At 34.6% G+C, this 21,872-nt stretch overlaps 1 protein-coding gene across 3 annotated transcripts in view; it reads left to right on the plus strand.

The window, feature by feature from the left end:
* The window catches only part of PDS5A (PDS5 cohesin associated factor A), an 81,783-nt gene that overhangs the window by 29,577 nt on the left and 30,334 nt on the right, over positions 1-21,872 (plus strand). For all 3 annotated transcript variants that reach the window (XM_064511262.1, XM_064511263.1, XM_064511264.1), the window contains exons 3-12: positions 2,626-2,829; positions 3,182-3,268; positions 4,059-4,156; positions 4,669-4,795; positions 8,382-8,462; positions 9,931-10,071; positions 11,185-11,300; positions 12,087-12,181; positions 13,049-13,194; positions 19,712-19,863. In XM_064511262.1, the coding sequence (XP_064367332.1) occupies positions 2,626-2,829; positions 3,182-3,268; positions 4,059-4,156; positions 4,669-4,795; positions 8,382-8,462; positions 9,931-10,071; positions 11,185-11,300; positions 12,087-12,181; positions 13,049-13,194; positions 19,712-19,863 (1,247 nt within the window). The remainder of the gene's footprint in view (positions 1-2,625; positions 2,830-3,181; positions 3,269-4,058; positions 4,157-4,668; positions 4,796-8,381; positions 8,463-9,930; positions 10,072-11,184; positions 11,301-12,086; positions 12,182-13,048; positions 13,195-19,711; positions 19,864-21,872) is intronic.

Below are 21,872 nucleotides of genomic sequence, written 5' to 3' on the forward strand. Positions count from 1 at the left end.
ACTGGTTGCAGCTTGCCAATGGCCCAATTACTGTCCAAGAGTTGTTTTATAATAGAAGAGAAATATCAAGGACTGCTTTGCAGGAAAATAGAATGAGTTTTTGTGGATGTTTGCCGGAAGTTCCTTCCAAATATAAGAGCACCATAGGAAAATGCATAAGGATGTTGTGTTTTCAAACAGATAAGACAGTGCTGAAGGCTAATTTCATTAATCTGATCTCAGAATATCCTGATGTTTTGGTAAGAAATGAGAGAGTTGTTTTTGTCTTCATGGCACCACGCTGACTTTCCTGGTCTGTTTGATGTGTCAGAGAGGGAAAAGCCACCAAAGGCACAGAGAGAGAGAGTCGATAAGATCAAAACTGCAGGTCGAGCAGCTATCTGTGTAGTAGGGTTCTGCTTAGATACTAGTGCTGAACTGAATCTGTGAATGAGGAGAAATATAGTGTAATGAAGTTATGAAGAAAGAATATGCAAGATTTGTGCATAGCATGAATACGAGAACCTGAAGAGAGATCCGAATCAAGGAAGATAGTCTGATTATGAAGCTTATGGTAAGTACAAGGAGAGAGAGAGGCTTATGGGGAAGATCAAAAGATTGATTATCTAAAATTATCTAATTGATTGATTATCTAAAATTAATAAAAAGTAAGACTGGAAGGAATTTTACGCTATATCTATACCCCCTAAACTTGTCCGGCTATCATCAGTCTTCAGGGTAGGATCCACAGATCTTTTAGTTCTTTTTACCCTGTTCTTAAAGCCTTCAGGAATGGTTATCTGAGTCAATGCTTAACAGTCGTTACTGCTAAATTTTTCCTCATGTGTAACTCAGACTCTCCTGTGCTGCAAGTAAAGGCTGTTATTTCTTCTCCTGTCCCCAGTGGACACAAAGAACAGTTTTTACCTTCCGTATTGAAAGAATCTGTTATGGTTTTGAAGACTGTTACCTTTTATTATTATTATTATTATGGTGTCTAGGAAGGACAGCTGATCTGTGACACTGTCACAGAGACCTGTGCTGTCAGTAGAAAGATATGAAAACAAGTTTCATAGGAGTTTTGTTTTTGTCCTTTCAACTAATGCTTCTAGCTGTAGTTACAGAATGTTTTTAGGGAAACAAGCCAATGCAGGTAGCATGTGGATTTTTATGGGCATTGGCTGTTAAGTTCTTTTTTGACACCCCCCCCAAACCTTGATCTTGGCCTTGCTATAAGTTTCTTGATGAGGAGATGTGCATTTATAGAAATTGAGGAGGAGTTTTAAGTAATACAGTACAGGAACAGTTGCTGTCAAACATTTATTTTCATTTATAAGATTTGCTGTATTCAAAATTGGGTTCCAAAAGTCGGGGAGGAAGTAAAGCTGAAAGACAATGTTTTCATGTCGGAAGCAGTGGCATGCTTAATAACGGAGGAGCAATCTCATTATCATTTGAGTGACATAGTAACAAAAAATTTATAGTAAGCATGAGAAATGTGTTTATCAGCTGTGTAAGCTCAGTCTCTTGTTGTGTTTCACTATTAATATTCTGCAGGCCAAATTTGCCCTGTCAAGACCTATCAATCTGTTTTTTCTTGTATTCCTCCTTGATGTGTGTATGTATACTAAGTCTTATTGGTACGTAATATCTGTCCTTCACAATTTTAACTCTAAGGATACTCGAGTGATGTGGAGAAATGGGACCCACAGACTGGCTTGACCAAGGTCATACTGAAACTCTGTGGCACAACTCCGAGTTCTGCGCTAACATTCTAGGAGTCGTCGTAGTCCCTGCACGACCCCTGTTCCAAAAGTTAAACCTGCAACTTCTATTTCTTCAAACTAAGTTTTCACTTACAGTTTTGCCAAATCATTATGTTAAGATTGTACAACCCCTGTTAATTAAAACATAATTAAAAATAAACATGGTGGCACTTCACAGGAATAGCTTTTTGCTGTGCTAGAAGGAGCAAGGAAACAATGTACAGTTGATTTTGTTCATTATATAGATAAGGGTATAGATGCAGTTTTGAGCATGCAGAAAAGATAGATCTGCAGAGTCAGAGATATTTCTCATAAGGGATGAAAGTGTTGTCCAGTATCTGGTCCATTTAAACCAGATAAAAGGATTGTGCGTATGTAAAGCAATTCTTGAGCTCTGTGTGTTGGTATAGGCAGAGCGTAAGACTGCCCGCTTAGGCTCCCCCCAGTACAGCTAATGTAGCAGCTGCATTATACTTGCAACCTGTATGTTAGCTCAGGTGGCTGTGATGGGTTGCAGCCCCTCAGACTGTCCACACTGACGCAAGTCTGCACTTTGATGTGGACTGCTTTGATGCAGGAGTGCTACCATGTCCAACCTCATCAGTGTGTAGCAATTTTTGTGCTTCACCTCAGGTTAAGACCGGAAAAATATGTAGGGCTGCAAAGCACTATTCAGTGTCTGAATTTCAAATATCAGGTGCAATAAGCCTTTAAATATCAGGTTAATCCTTTTCAGTTGTTTGTCGTAACAAAAAAATTGCAACACTGTAATTATGCAGTGGAACAGGTTTTGCTAGTATTATATCCTTTTAAAAAGTATTGTTTAGTAATTAAGAATGAAAACCGGATGCATTCGAATTTTTTTTTCATTATTTTTCAGATGGTGGTAAAAACCTTCATGGATATGGACCAGGACTCAGAGGATGAGAAACAGCAGTATCTCCCATTAGCCTTGCACCTTGCATCTGAATTCTTCCTCAGGAATCCCAATAAAGATGTGCGCCTTCTTGTAGCATGTTGTTTGGCTGATATCTTTCGAATCTATGCTCCTGAAGCTCCATATACTTCACATGACAAACTTAAGGTAAAATACTTTAGAAAATAAAGACCTTCTTCATAACTCATTCTCTTGTTGTGCTTAAAAAAAAATAATGAAAAATCTTTTTTTACTTACATTTATAGTGGTGTTCAGTTTTAGTAGAGGTTTTCCTTTAGTCCTGTGAGTCAATATGGTACTTCAAGGTTGTTTCTATAAAGGAATGCTAGACCTAGCAATATCTGTGTTGCTGACTGATTTCTGTCAGTGCCTATGAAAGACAATTTAGCATTTTAATTTCATTAGTTTGGAAAAGTGGATAGGTGTTGTTAATAAAGGATTGTATTTGTATACTCTGGTGAATCAAGTTTGTAAACACTCTGTCATTTTTGTTTAACAGGACATATTCTTGTTTATTACAAGACAATTAAAAGGCTTGGAGGACACGAAGAGCCCTCAATTTAACAGATACTTTTACTTGTTAGAGGTAACATACTGTAACTTTCAATAGATGGTATTTGCTCTGTGAACCTAAGAAGTGTAATCAGTCTTTCTTTGTATGTGGCAATATGCCTGGAAATTTTCTTTTATTCTGTAAATTACGCCAAACAAGTTAAAGTTCAATTGTAGCTGTTATAATTCAGTTAGCTTTTAATAAGTCTCTGCTGCCTATAGTTGAGGACATGTTAAAATGATTGATTTTTATTAACATTTAGCCTTTCTCTTACAATTTTATGTATTCATTTTTTTGTATCATGCACCCTTTAGGTTTTATTACCTTGTCAGGAGAGAATTTCAAATGCTGATTAAAATGCAAATGTGCTTATATTGATCACAGGGGAAGGAATATAAGATTTTGGTTTAAAAATATTAGAAAAACCCATTCTTGACAAAAAGTTTGATTTTTATCAGCATGCATGCAGAAAATCTCATTTATAAGCATTTTATTAATTTTTCAAACTACAGCATTTCATAGCATGAGGAAGATAAGAGTCTAGAGGTATGGCCTTATTATAGTAACAGATTCTGTCGATCTGCTTTTGTACATACGAAATCGAGTTATTCTTTTGTTTTCATCTAAATGTATATTACAAAGCCCCTTTGTGTCAAGAGCTGTATACATGCAAAGCAGATATGCAGTCTCTCTTCCCAGAGGGTTTACAATCTATTATATAGTATTTTTCTTTAAATACAACATTTTAATTAGCATAATCATATTTATGTGACTTAATGCAAAGTTGTAATTCCGTAATTTGAATATCCCATTTTTGTTTTAGAATTTAGCTTGGGTTAAATCTTACAACATCTGCTTTGAGTTGGAAGATTGCAATGAAATTTTTATTCAGCTTTTTAGGACTCTTTTTTCAGTTATCAAGTAAGTTGAATTACTTCAATTATATTAAACTGTCAAAATATTGTCAGTTTTGGGGGTAGGCTGAATCGTTGCCTAGTATACAAATGTATAGATCTGAACAGAACAAGTCTTCTAACGAGGAGATTTAAGGAAAGCAAATGAAGGCATATTATTCACACTATAGAAGGGTGTGTTTCTAAGAGTAGACTATTACTGATTTTAATAAATTCGTTGTCTACATTAGGAAGTTATACTTCATTCTGACTCACATATCTACAGTGGTGTTCCCATGGCTGGTTCCTTGTTTGCTCATTTTGTTCCTCTTCTTAAAGTAAAGCTAGTGTGCTCTAGGTCTTTGAAGCTTTATGTAACTGAGAACAGTCAGTCAAAGTGGTTTGAGTTTTTAGATGTGCAGAATATGGGTGAGTGCAAGCTGAACAGTGTTAGGTATTCATTCTTTTGTTCTTAAAAGTGTTGTTGGTATTTGTTAGTGTCTGAAAATTTATTAATGAGCATTTTCTTTATCTTCTTAGTAATAGTCACAACCAGAAGGTACAAATGCATATGCTAGATTTGATGAGTTCTATCATCATGGAAGGCGATGGAGTAACTCAGGAGCTGCTGGACTCCATTCTGATTAACCTCATTCCTGCACACAAGGTCTGCAAAGTAAAATATGATATCAATATACTTTTAAAACAGTCATTTTTGTTGAAGTTTGCTTGTTGCTTTTCTCTTCACACACTGGAGACCATCATAACTGCAGTTTTTTCCAGCCTTGTAAGAGTAGGATGAAAATTCACTTTGAGAATTACTTGGTGCTAATCCTTATCTGTATCTGGATTACTCAGTATCAAGAGATTCCATCTACTTACCACCTTGGGAACTGTGTACTCATACAGAAACTAAGTATCTCCAAGCAAATTTAGTATTCTGATAAGAAAGCATTCTGAGTTTGTTTTTATTGCAAAGGTGTGAAGTATTTTGATTACCTTTAAAAAAGCATGACTTCACCAACACGAACTGAGTCTTCTGTGGCAGCTTGCCGGTTAGGCTCCCCTCCATATCCCTAGGTTTTTTTTTTTTTTTCCCAGTGCCTTTCTCCTTTAAACTTTTCTCCTTATAAACCTAACTATTACCTAAAGTGTAATAGTTTTTTTAGTTCGGTTGGGGTTGCCTTTAATGCTCCACATTCTTCTCTGAGTGACCGTGAGATGGAAATACCATTGTATCAGTTCCTTTTTATTGACAGCAACAAGATGATGGCCTATTAAAATTGTTAACAGGAGGGGAGGCCTCTTTTATTCAGAACAATAGAAAAGAGTCCTTTTAAAAATCTGCTATTCTTCGTAAATTGTTTCTAGGCAGGATATAGGCAGTAGAGCTCAGGAGTGTAGATGTGTGTCAGGTGCTGGGTGATGCTGTGAACAATGGTGGGCACTGGTCTGTGGATGCAGAGACCTGGTAAACCTTGTATGACTGGACAGTGTGTTGTGACTACTTGGTGTCAGCAAACTACTGTTAGTTTAATAATATAATTTTGCCTAATGAAGGGAATTCTCAAGTAAGGCTCTGATAAGAGGGAAGGTAAACTTGACAGAATAATATTTTACAGATGTTAAAAATTATTCTTGAAATAAATACTAATTACTCGGGAAGTTCGGAGCCTGTTTAGTATGAATTCAAACATGTTCAGATATGGAAATTGATAACTTAGGTATATAACCTTAATTCTGTCCTTAATCAATCACAGTGAGGAGGGGATGTAACTGCTTCCACTTACGATTCCTTTAAAGCTAATTTTGGTTTTTCTAGGACTGCAGATTAATTTTTTTCCGGTTGCTGTGTGAAATTAGTATGAATATTTCCTTAAGAAAAACTGACAAATACATTGGGATGTACTCCATTTTAAAATATCTTTTAGACCAGTGGTGGCCAGTCTTCACTGATTCTTGGCCATCCTGACTGAACAAGTAATACTCTATAGTCTGTGCTCCATAGCATGCTTTGCTCAGTATTTGGCCTCTGTTTTGACTTTTTTGTTTCTTGTAACAGTAACAGCTTCTGTAACAGCTACTGCTTCATGTGGTAGTTTTAAAAGTATCAGAAAGTTCTTTTGTCTTCTCTGCATGGCAGAGTTTGACTGCAGTAATTATGTTCTGCTTTCGTGCACAGATGTCCTAGGAAATTCTGTGATTATATCAATTGTCCTTAGGTATGTAAATCAGAAGCAATATAGCATGAAAAGCGTAGTTTGTTTTCTTGTATAGGATATATAATAATAATAATAATACTTCTACATCCATGCAAAATAATTGAATAGTAACCATCATCTGTTATTACATAATAAAGATATCAGTGTGGCTAGATTATTATATTTAATGGAAGTTCTGTCTTTGTAAAGGGGCTGAAATACATGTTTTGGATACTGTATTCTGTTCCATTTTAGATTTCTAAACTCTCTTGCATTATATGAGACAATACTGCAATGAAAAAAAAGATAAATATACCAGTACCTAAGCATGAAGTATAGTCTACGTCAGCATCTAAATTATATTCATTTGTACTTTTCTCTTATCAGTAAAGTAGCTTTGCTATACATTGTTCATCTCTCTGTGTGTGCTAATGTGGATCTCCTCTGGTAAGCGTAGGTTTTGAATAGCAGTATGGCATGTCATATCTTGCTCAGAAGACCCATGACATCAGGCTGTAGTTCTTTTTATTAACTTTAAAACTATGCTTTCATTCAGTCTATTAGTGAATTTTTTTTTCCACGCTCTGTCAAGGTTATTTTTTAAAAACATATATTTTGTGTATTTAAAATCAGTGCTTTCTTCTGCATCCTTTACTTCATGACCAGTCCAAACTTTCAAGGCTTTATATTCTGCCTAACAGAATGAGTATTTATTTATTTATTTATACAGATTTTCAGCTCTGGTGAGCCTATGTATAAAACAGTCCAGCACCATGTTAATTGTACTGGACCTGGTCTTGCAGAACAACTGGATTCTACAGCTGGAGCCAACATTTTTGCACTTTCTTGCTGAAGACACTGGATAGATAAGAAATGTAGAAGGAAATCTGCTGTGGAAAAAAAAAAACTTCAATCAATCCTTTTCCTATATGAACAGTGAGGTTGGCAGTCCTTTATTTCAGTATGGACATACCTGCCACCAAGATTCTAATCGTGGTCCAGTTTGGAAAAAAATTGTTTTCCGTTCTATGGCAGTAAGAATTTGAAAAGAGGTTATACATATCTGCCTATGCGATATCATGAGATATCAATTTAGTCCTGTTGTGACTAGGGAGTTCTTCGTTCAAGGCTTTGGCCCTTTGTTTCTCTTTACTATCAGCTGATGAGAGCTATCTTTCTAGTTGTCAGCTCATCAGCTAGAAGAACATGGGAAAGTCATTCCCAGTGTAGACTTGCTGAATACTGGCTTTCCGAGAATCAGTCATCCTTAGGTTTTACCTGTATTTTTTCTGCAGTAGTTTGTAATTTCAAGGCAATCATCTAATCTGCCCTCCGTTTTTTTCTTCAAGCTGCAGTAATCCCTAGATGAGATGAGATACTATATATTGGATGTTGTGAAGATTTGGACAGCCACATTTTTCAGATGTGCTCTTGCATTCCTTGTCTTGCTTGAGAGGAATGAAAGCAGTGTAGAGATTTGTTATGGTGCAATCAGACATTTACTTACAGCTAACTGTACCTGAAGTTTAGGTGTTTTTCATGGGCTGTCTCAGAGGGTACCTTTGATGAGTATGTGAGGGAAAAAAAATCATCTTTAAATAATATGTATAATAAGTTATACTAATTCATTTTTCAACAGTATGGCAAATTTGGTGCATGTTAATTACCAAAATACGAAGGTATGGCAATTTTTCTTCAAAATCTTTATTTTTTTAAGTGAAAACTTTTTTTTAGTATTATTATTATTATATTAATCAATTATTATATTAATCAATAAAGGTAACAATCAAAATGATGAAGTCTTAGAAGAATGTGTGAGAAGTGATGTGGCTGGTGTAGATTTTTTTTTAAGTTGTGAAAAACTAGTTTTAAGATTTTCATAAGTCTGCAGTTGTGTAATTAACGTAAATGAACTTTGATAGCTTTGAGAACAAATAGGTTTGTGGTACAACATACCTTTCCAAAAATGTGCTCTAAGTTTGGGAGAGAGAAGTAAAGTCATCTGGAGTAGGTTGTAGCCCTTTAAAATTTAATTTTTTTTCTTTATTTCAGAACCTTAATAAACAAGCATTTGATCTTGCAAAAGTCCTGCTGAAAAGGACAGTCCAGACCATTGAACCATGTATTGCCAATGTACGTAAATTGATTCATTCATGCTAACTACTGTGTTCTTCTTACTCTCTTGAGTTAGTGCAGGTTTGCTTGTTTATTTGAACGAATAATATTTATAAAATTGACATTTTTAATGCAACTACAAGAATATAATTTTCCAAATAGGATATTCCTAACTTACTTGTTGAAGAAATATGCAAGGTGTTTCAAATAACTAAAGAGAAAATTAATTTTTATATACCTTGGTCTAAAGCTAAGCATCTAAATCTAGGCTGGGAATATAGATTACCTGTCTTTCAGCATTACTGAGCACCAAAAAATCCTATTGCAACAAAATGAATTGTTAGTGCTTCGTATGTCCAGCAACCAGTCATCTTTGTTTTATCCTAGCTTTAGGATGAAACATTTCAGACCCTCAGCTCTTTACTAGACTTTGTCTGGCCTGAACTTGTTTACTCAGCCTGAAATAATTCTGTTTCTTAAAAGGCTTCCTTCTACTGTCGTTCCTTCTGTTGAATGTCAGTAATATGCTCTAGCTATTAGAATACACAGCTACTACAGTTTTGTGGAGAATGTAGGCTGTTTCAGTCTGTTGTCTTCCTTCAGTGCTGAAGCCAGTAGTATTCTTAAAAGTCAAAGTAGGTTAAGAGGGAAATTGGACAAATTCATGAAAGATTAATCAGTAATTATTTAAAAGATCAGGGAGTTTCACTAACAAGTACCACTTTCCAATTCCCATATTTCTTTAAGCTTTTGTAATTAGTCATAGCTGGGAACAGGATAGTGGATATAGCGACCTTTGAGTTAATTAATATTGTTCTTCTTACATTCTTATTCAAGTGTAAAATAGCTGGGTAGCATTTGCACTGCTCAGATAATATTATTAAATCCCCAGTATCTAATAGGGAGTATATTATGCATATTAAAATTTTACAAATACAGGAGAAATGATTCATACTTTAGGTTACTCTGTTTTTCTCTGATAGATCACTAAGCACCTTATACTTAGTACATTACTATCCAATATCACAAGACCTATTATAAATAGGTGCCATTCTTCAAAATTGAGTAAAAGTAGAGAAGCTTGTTTTTTAGCACATAATGATCTTCAATTTGGATTGCTTTGAATTTTAAGAAAACTAAAAATAAGACCCTAAAAATTGTCCTCGACTTCAAAATGCATGATTATGCATTTTAAATGAACAGGTTTTTTATTACCTGTTAATCTTGCTTGGAGAGGGGGGAATGGAGTAGATGAGTTTCATTGCTATTTTAAATTATCAATTTATCATGAATTAATTGGTCCCGATGGAAGTAATAGAACTGAATTATAAAGGATATTTGTTTTTGACTTGCTTGAGCCAAAACTGTAGGGGTGAAATTTTTTGATCTAATGAAAAATGTGTGTTGAGTACCTTCTGTTATAATTAAACTATAAATCATATTTTGTTTAAGGCAAATCTGCTAAATAATAATGTGTGCGTTCTAGTTTTTTAACCAGGTTCTGGTACTGGGAAAATCTTCAGTAAGCGACTTATCAGAACATGTATTTGACTTGATACAAGAGCTTTTTGCCATAGACCCTCACTTATTGCTGTCTGTCATGCCACAGCTTGAATTCAAACTTAAGGTAGGTTACAATGTAGCTTTAGACAAGCAATAAAATTCAAATGAATATTAAAGAGTATAGATCTGTAGATTTAATAAGTATTTTACTGGACTGAGAGAACTTTTGTACTTATCATTTTGTTTTAAAAATAAACATAATTTTAAACAGGGATACTGAAAAGCTGTATACAATCATGTACTCTCTGTGTTTGCAAATTATATTATGCATGCATACAAAATATGTAGCCTTTATGATGATAAATATTTATGATCTAATGTAAATGTTACACATACTTCATCTTTGGATTTCACCGAAATTTATTAAGTAGTTAGACTGTGGCTGGTTTATCTCATGAAATGCAAGAGTGCCAAACTTCAAGATTAGCTTGCAGAATTTTCTTGGGTTAAATAATGCTTTAACAGTAGAGGAAACTATTCCTAAATATTTTCTCAGACATGTCATAATCAGCTGGTAAGTCAGCTGACTCCTTTTGAAAAAGGTGAATAGCATCCATGGAAATAATTCATTTATCCTGGGTTTGCTTTTGTTTGTGTTTTTTGTTTGGGTTTTATGATTAAATAACAGTTTTTCATGAGATTGTAACTGAACAGGAGCAAGAATTGTCTGTGTACTATATGTATTATAATGGGTATGATGGCAGCAAACAAAAATAATCAAAAAACAAGTATCCAAATAAATCATATTCTAAATGTCTTTTGTTTCAATAGTACACGTCTGTTTATATGAGCATCTTAATTGCTGTCTAATATATTCCACACAAAAAATAGTGCTAAAATATGTTTTAAAACAAAAATTAGATCTTTGGCTGTTGAAATTCCTAGAGATATACATTACTTAAAGCATGGTGTGTGCTACTTATGCTTGAAAGAGAAGGAATTTTTCAAAATGCAGCTATCTGATCAGTGGCCGTAATATGTTAGCTTAATTAGTCATTTGTATATTTTTCGTCATATTCATCTAATGAGCTATGCAGGAAGACTGAGGATTATCAGAAGTTATTTAAAACTCACATTTTAATCTAACTTATAAAAACAGAAGAAAAAGGAAAACAGAAATTATTATTAGGATGTTCCAGGTAATGATTTACAGTTTCCTTTTCACTTCGTGTTTTAGAGCAATGATGGAGAAGAGCGCTTGGCTGTTGTTCGACTTCTGGCTAAACTCTTTGGCTCTAAGGATTCTGATCTGGCCACACAAAATCGTCCTCTTTGGCAGTGCTTTCTTGGGCGGTAAGAGAAGTAGGGACAGACTTCTGAACTTCCATTCTTTATTTGTGCTGAATTTTCCTTATACTACTGTGTCTTTCTTTGTGTTTTCAGAGGATGTAACTTTCTGTATTTGGACAGCAAGTTCTCTTGTTAAATCTTTAAAATAGAGAGTTGCGTAAGTTATATTCTAGAGTTAAAAAGCCTGAAGGATTGCTATACTGTTGTCAGATATAGGAATATAGATTAGAGATAGCAACATCAGATATGCAGCAAAAAACACAAAATATATACAACAGCATTGTCTATAATTCAATACCGCTTAACTATAGCTGCAACTCTGCCTCTTTTATGTGGAATTTACCTTTTGGTTGAATATTTCCTTTTTAGTAAATATAAAAATTCAATATAGTTAAACAAGTGAATGTTTTCAAATGGTACATATTCTGTGGAGATTTATATATTTATAATTTCATATACGTAATAAAGATCAATAGTCTCCATAGTCTATGGAGAATTATGTTCAAAAGTTGATGGATGAAGTCCATTGGGTCAACATTTCATCTGCAGATAGCATGTTCCTCCTTTCATTTTAGTCTTACTTAGTTTCACAAGAAATAGTATATAACTTTTTATGTTTGAGGTATGTTATGGAGATAAATTCAAAATGTTTCTTATGTAGTATTTTGCCTTCTAAAAGTATTTTAATAGTTAATGGGACTTATTATCAACATATGTTACTACATAGAGAATAAGCTTGATTTGCAAGGCTAATTAAAAATTAACGTTCATCATCATCTCTCCCTCTAGGTTCAATGATATCCATGTCCCTGTGAGATTAGAGAGTGTGAAATTTGCCAGTCACTGTTTAATGAACCATCCAGACTTAGCAAAAGACCTCACCGGTAAGATACTAATATGAGGGTTTAGAATAGTTTAAGAAATAAGCAAGGAAGAATGTAAGTATTTCTACACATAGCAGTATAGTTCTAAAATGTATCAAATCCAAGTTGACTAACTAATGAGTAGTTGCCTTCTGCTGAAAACAAATGCTAGTTATTAGAAAGATGGAGGAGAGTGTGGCATTGAGTGGACTTTCTAAGACTGTGAGTCTTGTAAAGATAGCTTTTAGAAGTTATCTGTGGTGGAATGAGTTTTGAAGTATTGTCAGATCCTGATGAAACTTTCAGCCTATCAAAGCAAGTGTTTATGCAGCATACTGAGTGGTATTTTGAAAAATAGTCAGTATGTTCGCTAGTGCTCTCTTCCACTGACTTTAGAAAATGCCACTATGCTCCTCTAAAACATGGAGTCTCTTCCTTTAGTTCAGCATTATTTTAATTATGAGCTGAATTTCAGCCTTACTTAAGAATATTGTTCTTTTTTCGATGCAAGTTAATCCTCAGTGATTTTCAGTGTTTTTAATTTATTGTTTACTTTATTAGCTCTTTGGAATAAGAGTGTCTTTTTTCTTGCTCGTTTTGTAATATTTTCCGTATATTCTAATCAGTTTTATTTCACTTCATTCCTTATTGAAAAATGATTGAAAAAAAAGCTATTCACTTTTATAATTCTTACATTTTTAAAGTTACCTAAGTTTTTTTTAATATTTAATGTAAAAAATGCTAGAAGAACAGATCTTTCTTTCAAGCAGTTCCATGTTTAATAGATTACATCATTATGATATGTGTGGCTGACAATTATTTGGAAGTTGAATGACATCATATCTACACAAAGAAAGCTAAGTTATCCACTTTTTCTGATCGTAACAGAGTATTTGAAGGTTAGATCACATGACCCAGAGGAAGCCATTCGACATGATGTTATTGTTACAATTATTACTGCAGGCAAGAGAGATCTTTCTTTAGTCAATGACCAGCTGCTTGGCTTTGTAAGGGAAAGAACGCTAGATAAACGGGTAAGTTTTAAGATTTTATTTTCAGTAGTATCTGCTTCTAATACAAATGGTAAAAGCAAAAACAGAACAAACAACGCTACCAAAACAGAGAATCTTACAGTTGACTATTAACTAGAATGCTGTGGCAAAAATAATTTCCTTACCAGAGCATCTTAATGAATATACCGTATTATGAAGACACCCATATACATGTTATCAAGGAAATAAGATCATTGTTTTGTGAGAAACATTGCCATATTGTAAGAATATAAGAATATCCATCTAGCTTTAGACTGAAAGTCCCTGTAGCCCAGTGTAATTCTCACATTGGTCAATTCTGGCTTCCAGAAATTTGTGATCTAAGGATTTTTTAGATCTGCTTGATCATGTTCATCATAGCTTTTGATGGAACTTTCTTCTATGAATTTATCAAGTTGTTTCTTGAATCTGTCTGTACTTTGTAAGTGTCCATGGCATCTGCATCAGTAAGTTCAAATTTAATACAATTTAATGCATGTGTGGAACGAGTAACTTCATGTGTTTGTTTTAAACTTGTCTGGTAATTTCACTGGCTATCTCCTGATTCTTGTGTTATGTGAAATAGTAAATAATTGTTATCTGTCCCATTTATGATTATTTATATGTATACCATATCTCTTCACACTCATCTGCTTTCCAAGTTGCAGAATCATCTGATTAACTTCCATGTAAACAGAAATTATTGCATACATCTGATCATTCTTGTCTGGTTGTTCTATATCCTATTGGAACCAAAGTGAGCACACTTGGCCATGGTATTCAGGATGTGTACCATGTTGTGTACATTCATTGTCATAACAATTTATTTTCTATTCTTTAACATTCTGTTTGTCTTTTACACTACCTCTGAGTACTGAGCTTTCAGTTTCAGAGAGCTTTCACATTGACTTCAGTATCTTCTCTGAATAATTTTAGATGCCCAACACTATGCATACAGAGTTAATGCAGGTCCGAAAACCCCAGCCTTAATCTGAATCTCTTTGATTTTATCTTTTAATGGTTCAGCAGCGTGATATTTTTCTGCAGCTCTTCATTGTAATGTTAGGTTTGACTACCCTCAAAAATTTCCTATAAGCAAATTTTATACTTAGTATTCAGTTCATTTTCTAATAATTTTTAATATATTAAGTGGCACAGATTCCCTTTTGACTCCATCAATAGATTCCCTTTGTTGTGAAAACCAGCCATTTATTTTTGCTCTTTGTTTCCTATGTTTTAGTTAATAATTATTTCACAACAAGATTTTCATTTTAAGTTCCTCTGATGTGAAACTTTACTGGAATTTTTTTAGAATCCACATGCACTTTACTGACATTCTTGTGAGTCTGATAACAATTTTTTTTGTTAGACATGACTTCTTTCTATGTAAACTCTAAGGACTCATTGTCATAATGTCACTTTTCTTCAGTGCCTTCTCTTTGTTGTTGTTGCTTTGTTTCAGCGCCTTTGCTCATTCAAAGTTACATGTTCTGATGTGTAGTACTACATTCCTCTTGGACCCCTTTTTAAAAAATTAGTTTCACTTTTGCTACTTTCTGTTCCTTTGGTTTCATAAACTACATGACAGATCGCAATAACAGAACAGTTTGTATTTGATGCATCATCTCTGAATTTCTGTAAAAGTCATAGATGGTCTTAAGAAGTCATTTGGTCTTAATGATTCCGTTACCGTCCATTTTACTGATTAGTGCTAAAACATCTTCTAATGACACTTTAAGAAACCTCCTTAGATTTCTCCATAGAAGAATCCTTGGTTGTCTTTTGGCCCTGCAAGCAGTCTGGGAAGGCTTCCTGATTCTAAAGTCTTTGATAAAGGTGTTTAAATAGTATGCCTTCAGTAATTTGGTTCTCAGATTATTGCCATGCTTTATCAAGGATTTCAAGAATTCACATTCAACTTGCCAGAGTTTATACTCTTTACTGTTCAAACTCTTTTGGTTGTGGTTCCATACTTTTTGGAAGATGATGTTTTAATAGCAGACTTTACTCTGCTGTGTAACCATGTTGATTTTTTTGTTCCTTTTTGATAGGAGGTAACTTTTCTATAAACCACACCATTGTAGGTAGCCCCTTTAATTCTTTTTGAATAATTTTAATAATTCTTTTTAAATGAGAATGTTGCTGTAATGGATTTTGAAGAAAAGATGTTGTCTTCATATGTACAGAAAAACTGATTTTGAGTAGATTATGTTCACAATTATAAAATGGCTCTTCAATTAGTTGTACCTGGGGCTTGATCTTACACAGGTGGTCAGAAGTGATTCAGACCACCTTCTCCTTCTTTGAGTAATTAACCAAACAACCCAAAATAAGTCATTTATGATATCTAAAAATTTTTAGTGTAACCATCACTTCCCACCAGGATTTTCACCTAGTCAGAAAGGAATGATTGTTACTGCATCTTCTGCATAGTATCTCTGTTCTCCTTTAGCATGTCACCATCTGTGACAAGAGGTCAGTAGTACAGCTGTAATACTTGTTTTCACAGTGGCAGAGTTTTTCAATTCATATAGCCTTAAACCCATTGTGGTTAATGCTCCTAGTATGTTTGTTTGATTTCATGATTCCCCATCAGTCATAGGTTTGATGATAGGTGGCATGGTGGGAGATCAGGTGCCTTTTTGGAAGCTCATCAGCAAAGAATGATTTCACCTCTAGGTGACACTTCTATTATAAAAATCTCTGGAGGTACCTCTAATGAAACTGTATCCTGAGGAAAAATGAAAATTGAGGATTGACTAGAAATGACTACAGAGAATACTTAGCAATTTGAACTAGGCCTTAAGACTATAGTATATTTTTGTAAATATAATTAAATTGTGTTATAGTGAATATCAGGCAGTTGTAAACTTTCATCATTCTAATTCTTTTAAGGATTTTTTTTTCAAATTGGGAGAGGGACATTGACACCTCCTTGTAGCTGCCTCTTCATTTTCTATATAGGATTTCCTCAGTCCCAGACATAGTACATTTTACAATTATTCTTCTGCTTTTAAGAACTTGGTGATCTTCTGCCAACTGTATGTACCTCTCGTAGTCAGATTCCCCTTTGACAAATCTACTGCAAACTTGTTTGTGTTGTCTCTTCATCAATTTGACTTCATCTAATTCTTATTGGGCCTGTAGTTGTGTCAAATGGGTATAGATTTTACAATAAAAAGAATATTTGTCAGGCAGGTGCTGAAGTAAAATACTGATTGTCTTAACACACTAATTTAATCTGACAGATCAGTGCTGCCTTTTTCCTTTATAAGACAATGTGAAATCTAGAGCACCTTAAATTTAAGGCATACAAACTGTTACACCGTGTATGCAATCTAATTTTTCTGCTGACCATATTTTATTTGACACAGGATTAGTAAAGGAAGACTGTTGACTTTCTTAGGGCAAAAATTTGTGGCTGGAAGACAGTACTTCCGTTTTAAAAAATGTCCTAAGTCAACTTGGTCTGTGTGGGCATTTGTGCAATGATTACAGCTATTTCAAAGAAGCAAACAAAAACCTAGAGTTTTCAAATCCATCCTTATTGTTCCAGTTGGAAGAGTAACTCTGTGAACAGATGTTTTCCAAAAACTGGAATCCAGTCTTTGGTAAGAATTTTTCTGAGGAATTTTCCTTTGGAGCACTGTCCCTAGAGTCTTTGCAGAGTCTTCACTGACTCAGACCATTTAGTTATTTTCAGGAGATTTAAAAAAAATTTTAAAAAAGGTTTTAATCCATGAAGTGAATTCTTCTCGCAAAACCTCTTGCCAGTTTACAGGAAGGGCATTGCAAAAATGGTTCAGGTACATTTCTGTTATGTTGGAATAGCCTCTAGAACTTCAAAAATTATAGGGCAGCTTTTGAAAGTTGGCTTATGTTCCTGTTTCCCCAAACAGCCCTTGTGGTCTAGAGACTTTATCCATTTATGAGAACAGACTTTTACATCATCAACTTGAAGTGAGAAGCTATAGACTGAGAAACTGAAGGAACAGATTCCCATTCTTCTATTTGTCTTTAATCATCTTCCTGAATGTGTTATTTTTAACTCTTCCTTCTCTGTGTGAGAAAAAAACGTTGTGTTTTTTCACCAGCTGAAGGAGAAAGATTTTAGGACTTTTATATTCTTGACTCTATGGAAAGGAAGAGATTAGCTATTCTCACAGATAAGGGATTATTTTGAACTTCAGATAACAGTTTTTTAATCCAGCACTGTAGTCTTTGGCAAAGGATTTTTTTTTTAATTGTGCTAGTTAACCAAAAAAGGCTTTGTCTAAGATCATCAGAATTCTTTTGTTACCTAAATCAAAATAGTACTTATTTTAGCTGTCTTTATTGGTCTGATTATTCCTTTCCCCTTTATTATCATTTGCCTTCATCTCTTACCCTGCTGTCTGCTCTCTCAACTTTAGTTTTCTGTAGCACCTTATTCTTTTTTTCCATCAGTATTTCCTCTTTTAGGACTGGTTCTGTGGTATAGCTAAGCATTCTCTGAGGATTCTGTCCACGGTCTCCCGTGGTCTGTCAGGAACTTATCTTTCTGCATCCTCATGGCTTCTACTATCTATAGCAGTTTCAGCGATTCAGAAATCTGTCAGCAACCCAAACTTCCTTTCATAGCTCTCCTTGTTAAGTACCCAGCTTTCATTTTAGGCTTAAATTTCTAGAATCACTTCTTCTCATCCTTCCTTGTCTTCTGACAATAGCTTTGCTGTCCTTCCTGTGTCATGTAGGAGGTGCGATGAAGTGATAGTTGTGCATTAGAAAAGTATATCTGAATGTGAAAAAATATTAGTGCTTTCATGAAAAGGTTTGTCTTTCAGACCTTAACTTTCTTAAAAATGTGCTTTAGGTTGCAGTGGACCTGAGCAAATTTCTGCAGAGAAGTTAATAACATTTATTTATATCTAAAATTGTTATTTTTATAAAAATGAAGTGTCATGCTATGCGCTATGAAATTCATTACTATCTTGTCCTGTTGTTTGTGTTTTCTAATATTTAAGAAATATGTAGCGTAATACAATTTGGTTTTTTTCCCCGTCTTTTTGTGTTGTTAAACCTTACTGCAACAGCTAGTGGTGTCTAAGCAGACTGTTGTGCTGACATAGAGCCATGTTATCCATAAGAATTTTTTTTTTTTTTTGCTTTGTCCATTTTCAGACCACATTTTAGGATAAGGGTCTCTAGTCTACAGTGATATTTGTTAAGATAGTTTCATCATATAGTCATGTTTACCTATATTAAATACTAATGTTTTTGGTCATGCTATCTGAAAATAACATGGTGAAAATAGAACAGAATTTACGAGGCTTCCTTGCAGTGAATTTTACCCAGTGCAAGCAGTAAGCGGCAGGTGTAAGGCTTCTAAGAGAAGGGATACAGTAAATATGGCTCTTGTTTTTCTTGCCCTTTTAGAAAAGTCACTCAGAAAAAGTATTAAGAACTTATGTACAACATCTCACTCAGCGTTACTAAAACAAGTCCTCAGTTTAATAAGATTTACGGAATTACACACAATGTGAGCAATAGTATCTACCTTTGTGCTTGATAGGGTTAAATATTTTGAGCCTTGTCAATCCTTGGAGTTCAAGGCTAAGTTCATATCTAGCTGTGATCTGGAAGAAAGTCTCTCTTGCAGTCTGAATTCCATGCATTTCTCTTGGATGGTGAGGAAAAACAAGTTTCTTCTGAGGCTTCCTGTGTGAATCATTCAGCTGAAGATACTGTTCTCTCTCTAAGTGAATCCTTGATCTATTCTGGTATGGTTTCTTCTACAAATCAATGTAAGAGAGATTAAGGAACATGTCTGTTAACATGCGTTTAATATTGAGGCATTTCCTGCTTATACCAGCAGGTAAAATATATGACCCCCACCAGAAGCAAGGATGAGAACCTAGGAACTCCACATATGGAGGCTGCAGAGTCAGGCATTATCCTGCTTTTTTTACTGCATGGAGTCATACAGTGGAGTCTTCAAGGCTTTCAGCAAAAAGGGTGTCTCCTGCTTCTCCTGGAAAGCGGCCTTAAGAGCTCACGGCCTGGCAAGCCAAGCTGGGCTTTAGACCCAAGTCTCCAATGTCTAGACAAGTGTGTTAACTATAAGGCTGTTGGGCAAAAGAGAGTTGCGACCTCTGCTTGGTGCCTGTCTCAGAATAGATATCAGTGTTCCAGATCCTGACTTAAGAAGGATCTCGATCAGACATAAATGTTAAGCTGTACTTAATTTTTTTATACTGACCAGCTCCAGGCTTTTCTTTGCTCAGCATAGGGGAGTACTGGTTCCTCTGTAGAGATACTACTTACTGTACATAGTAGAGAGGAGAAACACCTTATTTAATTTTACAAATTCTAATTTAGAGATTCTAAAATGCATTTTTCAGCTTTTGAAATGCCTAAACTTAGGAGGTCAGAACATGGCCATTTTGTCTTTCTCTCTTCTACATCTTTACTGTATTTTGTATGTTTGAAATTTACTTACCAAAACCACTTCCCTATCTCCTTTCATTTATTCCTCCTCAAGTGGCGAGTAAGAAAAGAAGCTATGATGGGTCTTGCCCAGCTTTACAAGAAGTATTGTCTTCATGCCGAGGCTGGAAAAGATGCTGCAGAGAAAGTGAGCTGGATAAAGGATAAACTTTTGCACATATATTATCAAAATAGCATTGATGACAAGTGAGTCAACTTAAGTCTTTCTAATTTTAATTGTGCAGTGATAAGAGATATTCTGAAAATGAAAAATGATAAATGAAAAATTAAATAAATCAAAATATGAAAATGTGAAAGGTATTACAGTGATGTCCTTACATCACCTACTTTTGTAGTTTTAAGTATGATATATTTAATTAATAATCATTAAGACGTGTTAAGATACGTTATCTATTTATGTATTCATTCTATATACTGCTAGAACTAGATCTGTGGTGATGCTGAATTGTTATTAACTAACTACTGCATAGAAGAAAATTATCAAATTTTGCTTCTGCTATGCTCATTTCTTGTTTTGCTTAATACTGTCTAGAGCCTTGTATGTTAAAATTTATCAATGTTCTGTGAGTGTTGTGCATGTGCGTACTACTATGATATCTCATTTTGCTATGCTACCTACAACTTGACCCTTCAGATATAATGAAAGCAATAGACATATCAGAGATGTCTCCACTGTTGTCTAGTCTTCCCTGTTTTCCCTCTCTTTAATTTTTGAATCACCCTTTGGCTTAGATAAAAGTATTTTGGCCAAGGTATTACAAGGTCAAGGTTTTCAGCTCTCACTGTTAATTCTTTGTCTTTCACAAGGAAATCCAAACTATGAGATCACACAAAGATGGAATTTCAGCCTAAATTTTTAATACAGCCTACCAGAATCCAGCCATTTCTCATAGTATTTCTTAGCATCTTGCCTATATAGCCTGCTGCTTCGGTACGTTGCATAGTTTTAGCTACTAGTCCAAATGGGCTAATAACCTTCTTCAGGTACCAGTTATTATAGTTAATTCTGTTGAGTAACATCACATGGCTGCAGTGGTGAAGACTCACTTCATTCATATTGCTGATCATATCTGGGCCACAGTTACATATTTATTTAATTATCTTCTTAAAAAAAAAAAAGAAAAGAAAAGAAGGAAAAGAAAGAGTTATGAAATTGTATACACAAAAGTTACCCTGAAAGACCACCAAGGCTGAAGTATCAAGTACTGACAAATTATGAAATTGCCACCTAGTTTATACAGAGATAATTCTGAATATGTATATGCATCAAATATGCTTTCAGCTGCGTTGTGAGATTCATGTTTTTTCTACAGTGTTCATGTCTGATTCAGCACACAAGCTGATAATGAACAGGGAATGAGTCTAAGTTTTATAGTGACTGTAGCAGATGTTTTTAATATTCCTGCTCACTGAGAATGCAGAACAGTGCAAAGGAAATGAAGCAAGAACTTTCAAGGAAAGACTGTGTCATCAAAGCTGAGTTTCTTTCTCTGACATGATTTCTTCTGAGGGTTTGGTTAAGCCATTTAAACCAGTCTTTTCATGAATAACCCCTGATACCATACTGTTTGTTTCTGGGTGCCCACACTGAAAAATCAGAGGCTTGATTTTTTTTTTTTATTGTTCCTCTAGTTTAGGACCCTGAATTTTAATCTGGATTATGCTAGTTTTTAAGGTTGACAATGAAATCCTCGATCAGTCATGCCACTGGGTTGCTTTCCTCATCTTACAGTGGAGGAATAAATGCACTTTAACTTTATCATTGTTAGAATTAGGAAGTTAGCACTTTAGCACCTGAAGAGCTATGGAAATGCTATTGTCTCTAAGACTCAGTCCATCCAATCTTTAAACAAACACACATACATCAGAATTAGCAAAACCTGCCTGGTTTTTCTTCCATAATGGGGGATGAGGATAAAAAGTACCAGTGAACAGCTGTCTGAGCCTTGGAGTGTTTTACATTGTGTGCATGCAGTAACACTAGTTCTTTCAAAGGAGAAGAGCACAGTATCACACAGTACTGTATTCAGGCATGAAGTGGAGTAGAACAAATCCTATCTAAACATACTTAACCCTGTCACTAGCTAATGTTTTTGATGTTAGTTGACTGTTGATGTGCATATGCAGTCAAGACTGAGAACTTACAGCCATAAAAACTGCTTGTCAGCTGTGTGCCCTGAGATTGTTCATATTTT

Source organism: Dromaius novaehollandiae, chromosome 4 (genome assembly GCF_036370855.1).
Source record: "Dromaius novaehollandiae isolate bDroNov1 chromosome 4, bDroNov1.hap1, whole genome shotgun sequence".
Taxonomy (NCBI): domain Eukaryota; kingdom Metazoa; phylum Chordata; class Aves; order Casuariiformes; family Dromaiidae; genus Dromaius; species Dromaius novaehollandiae.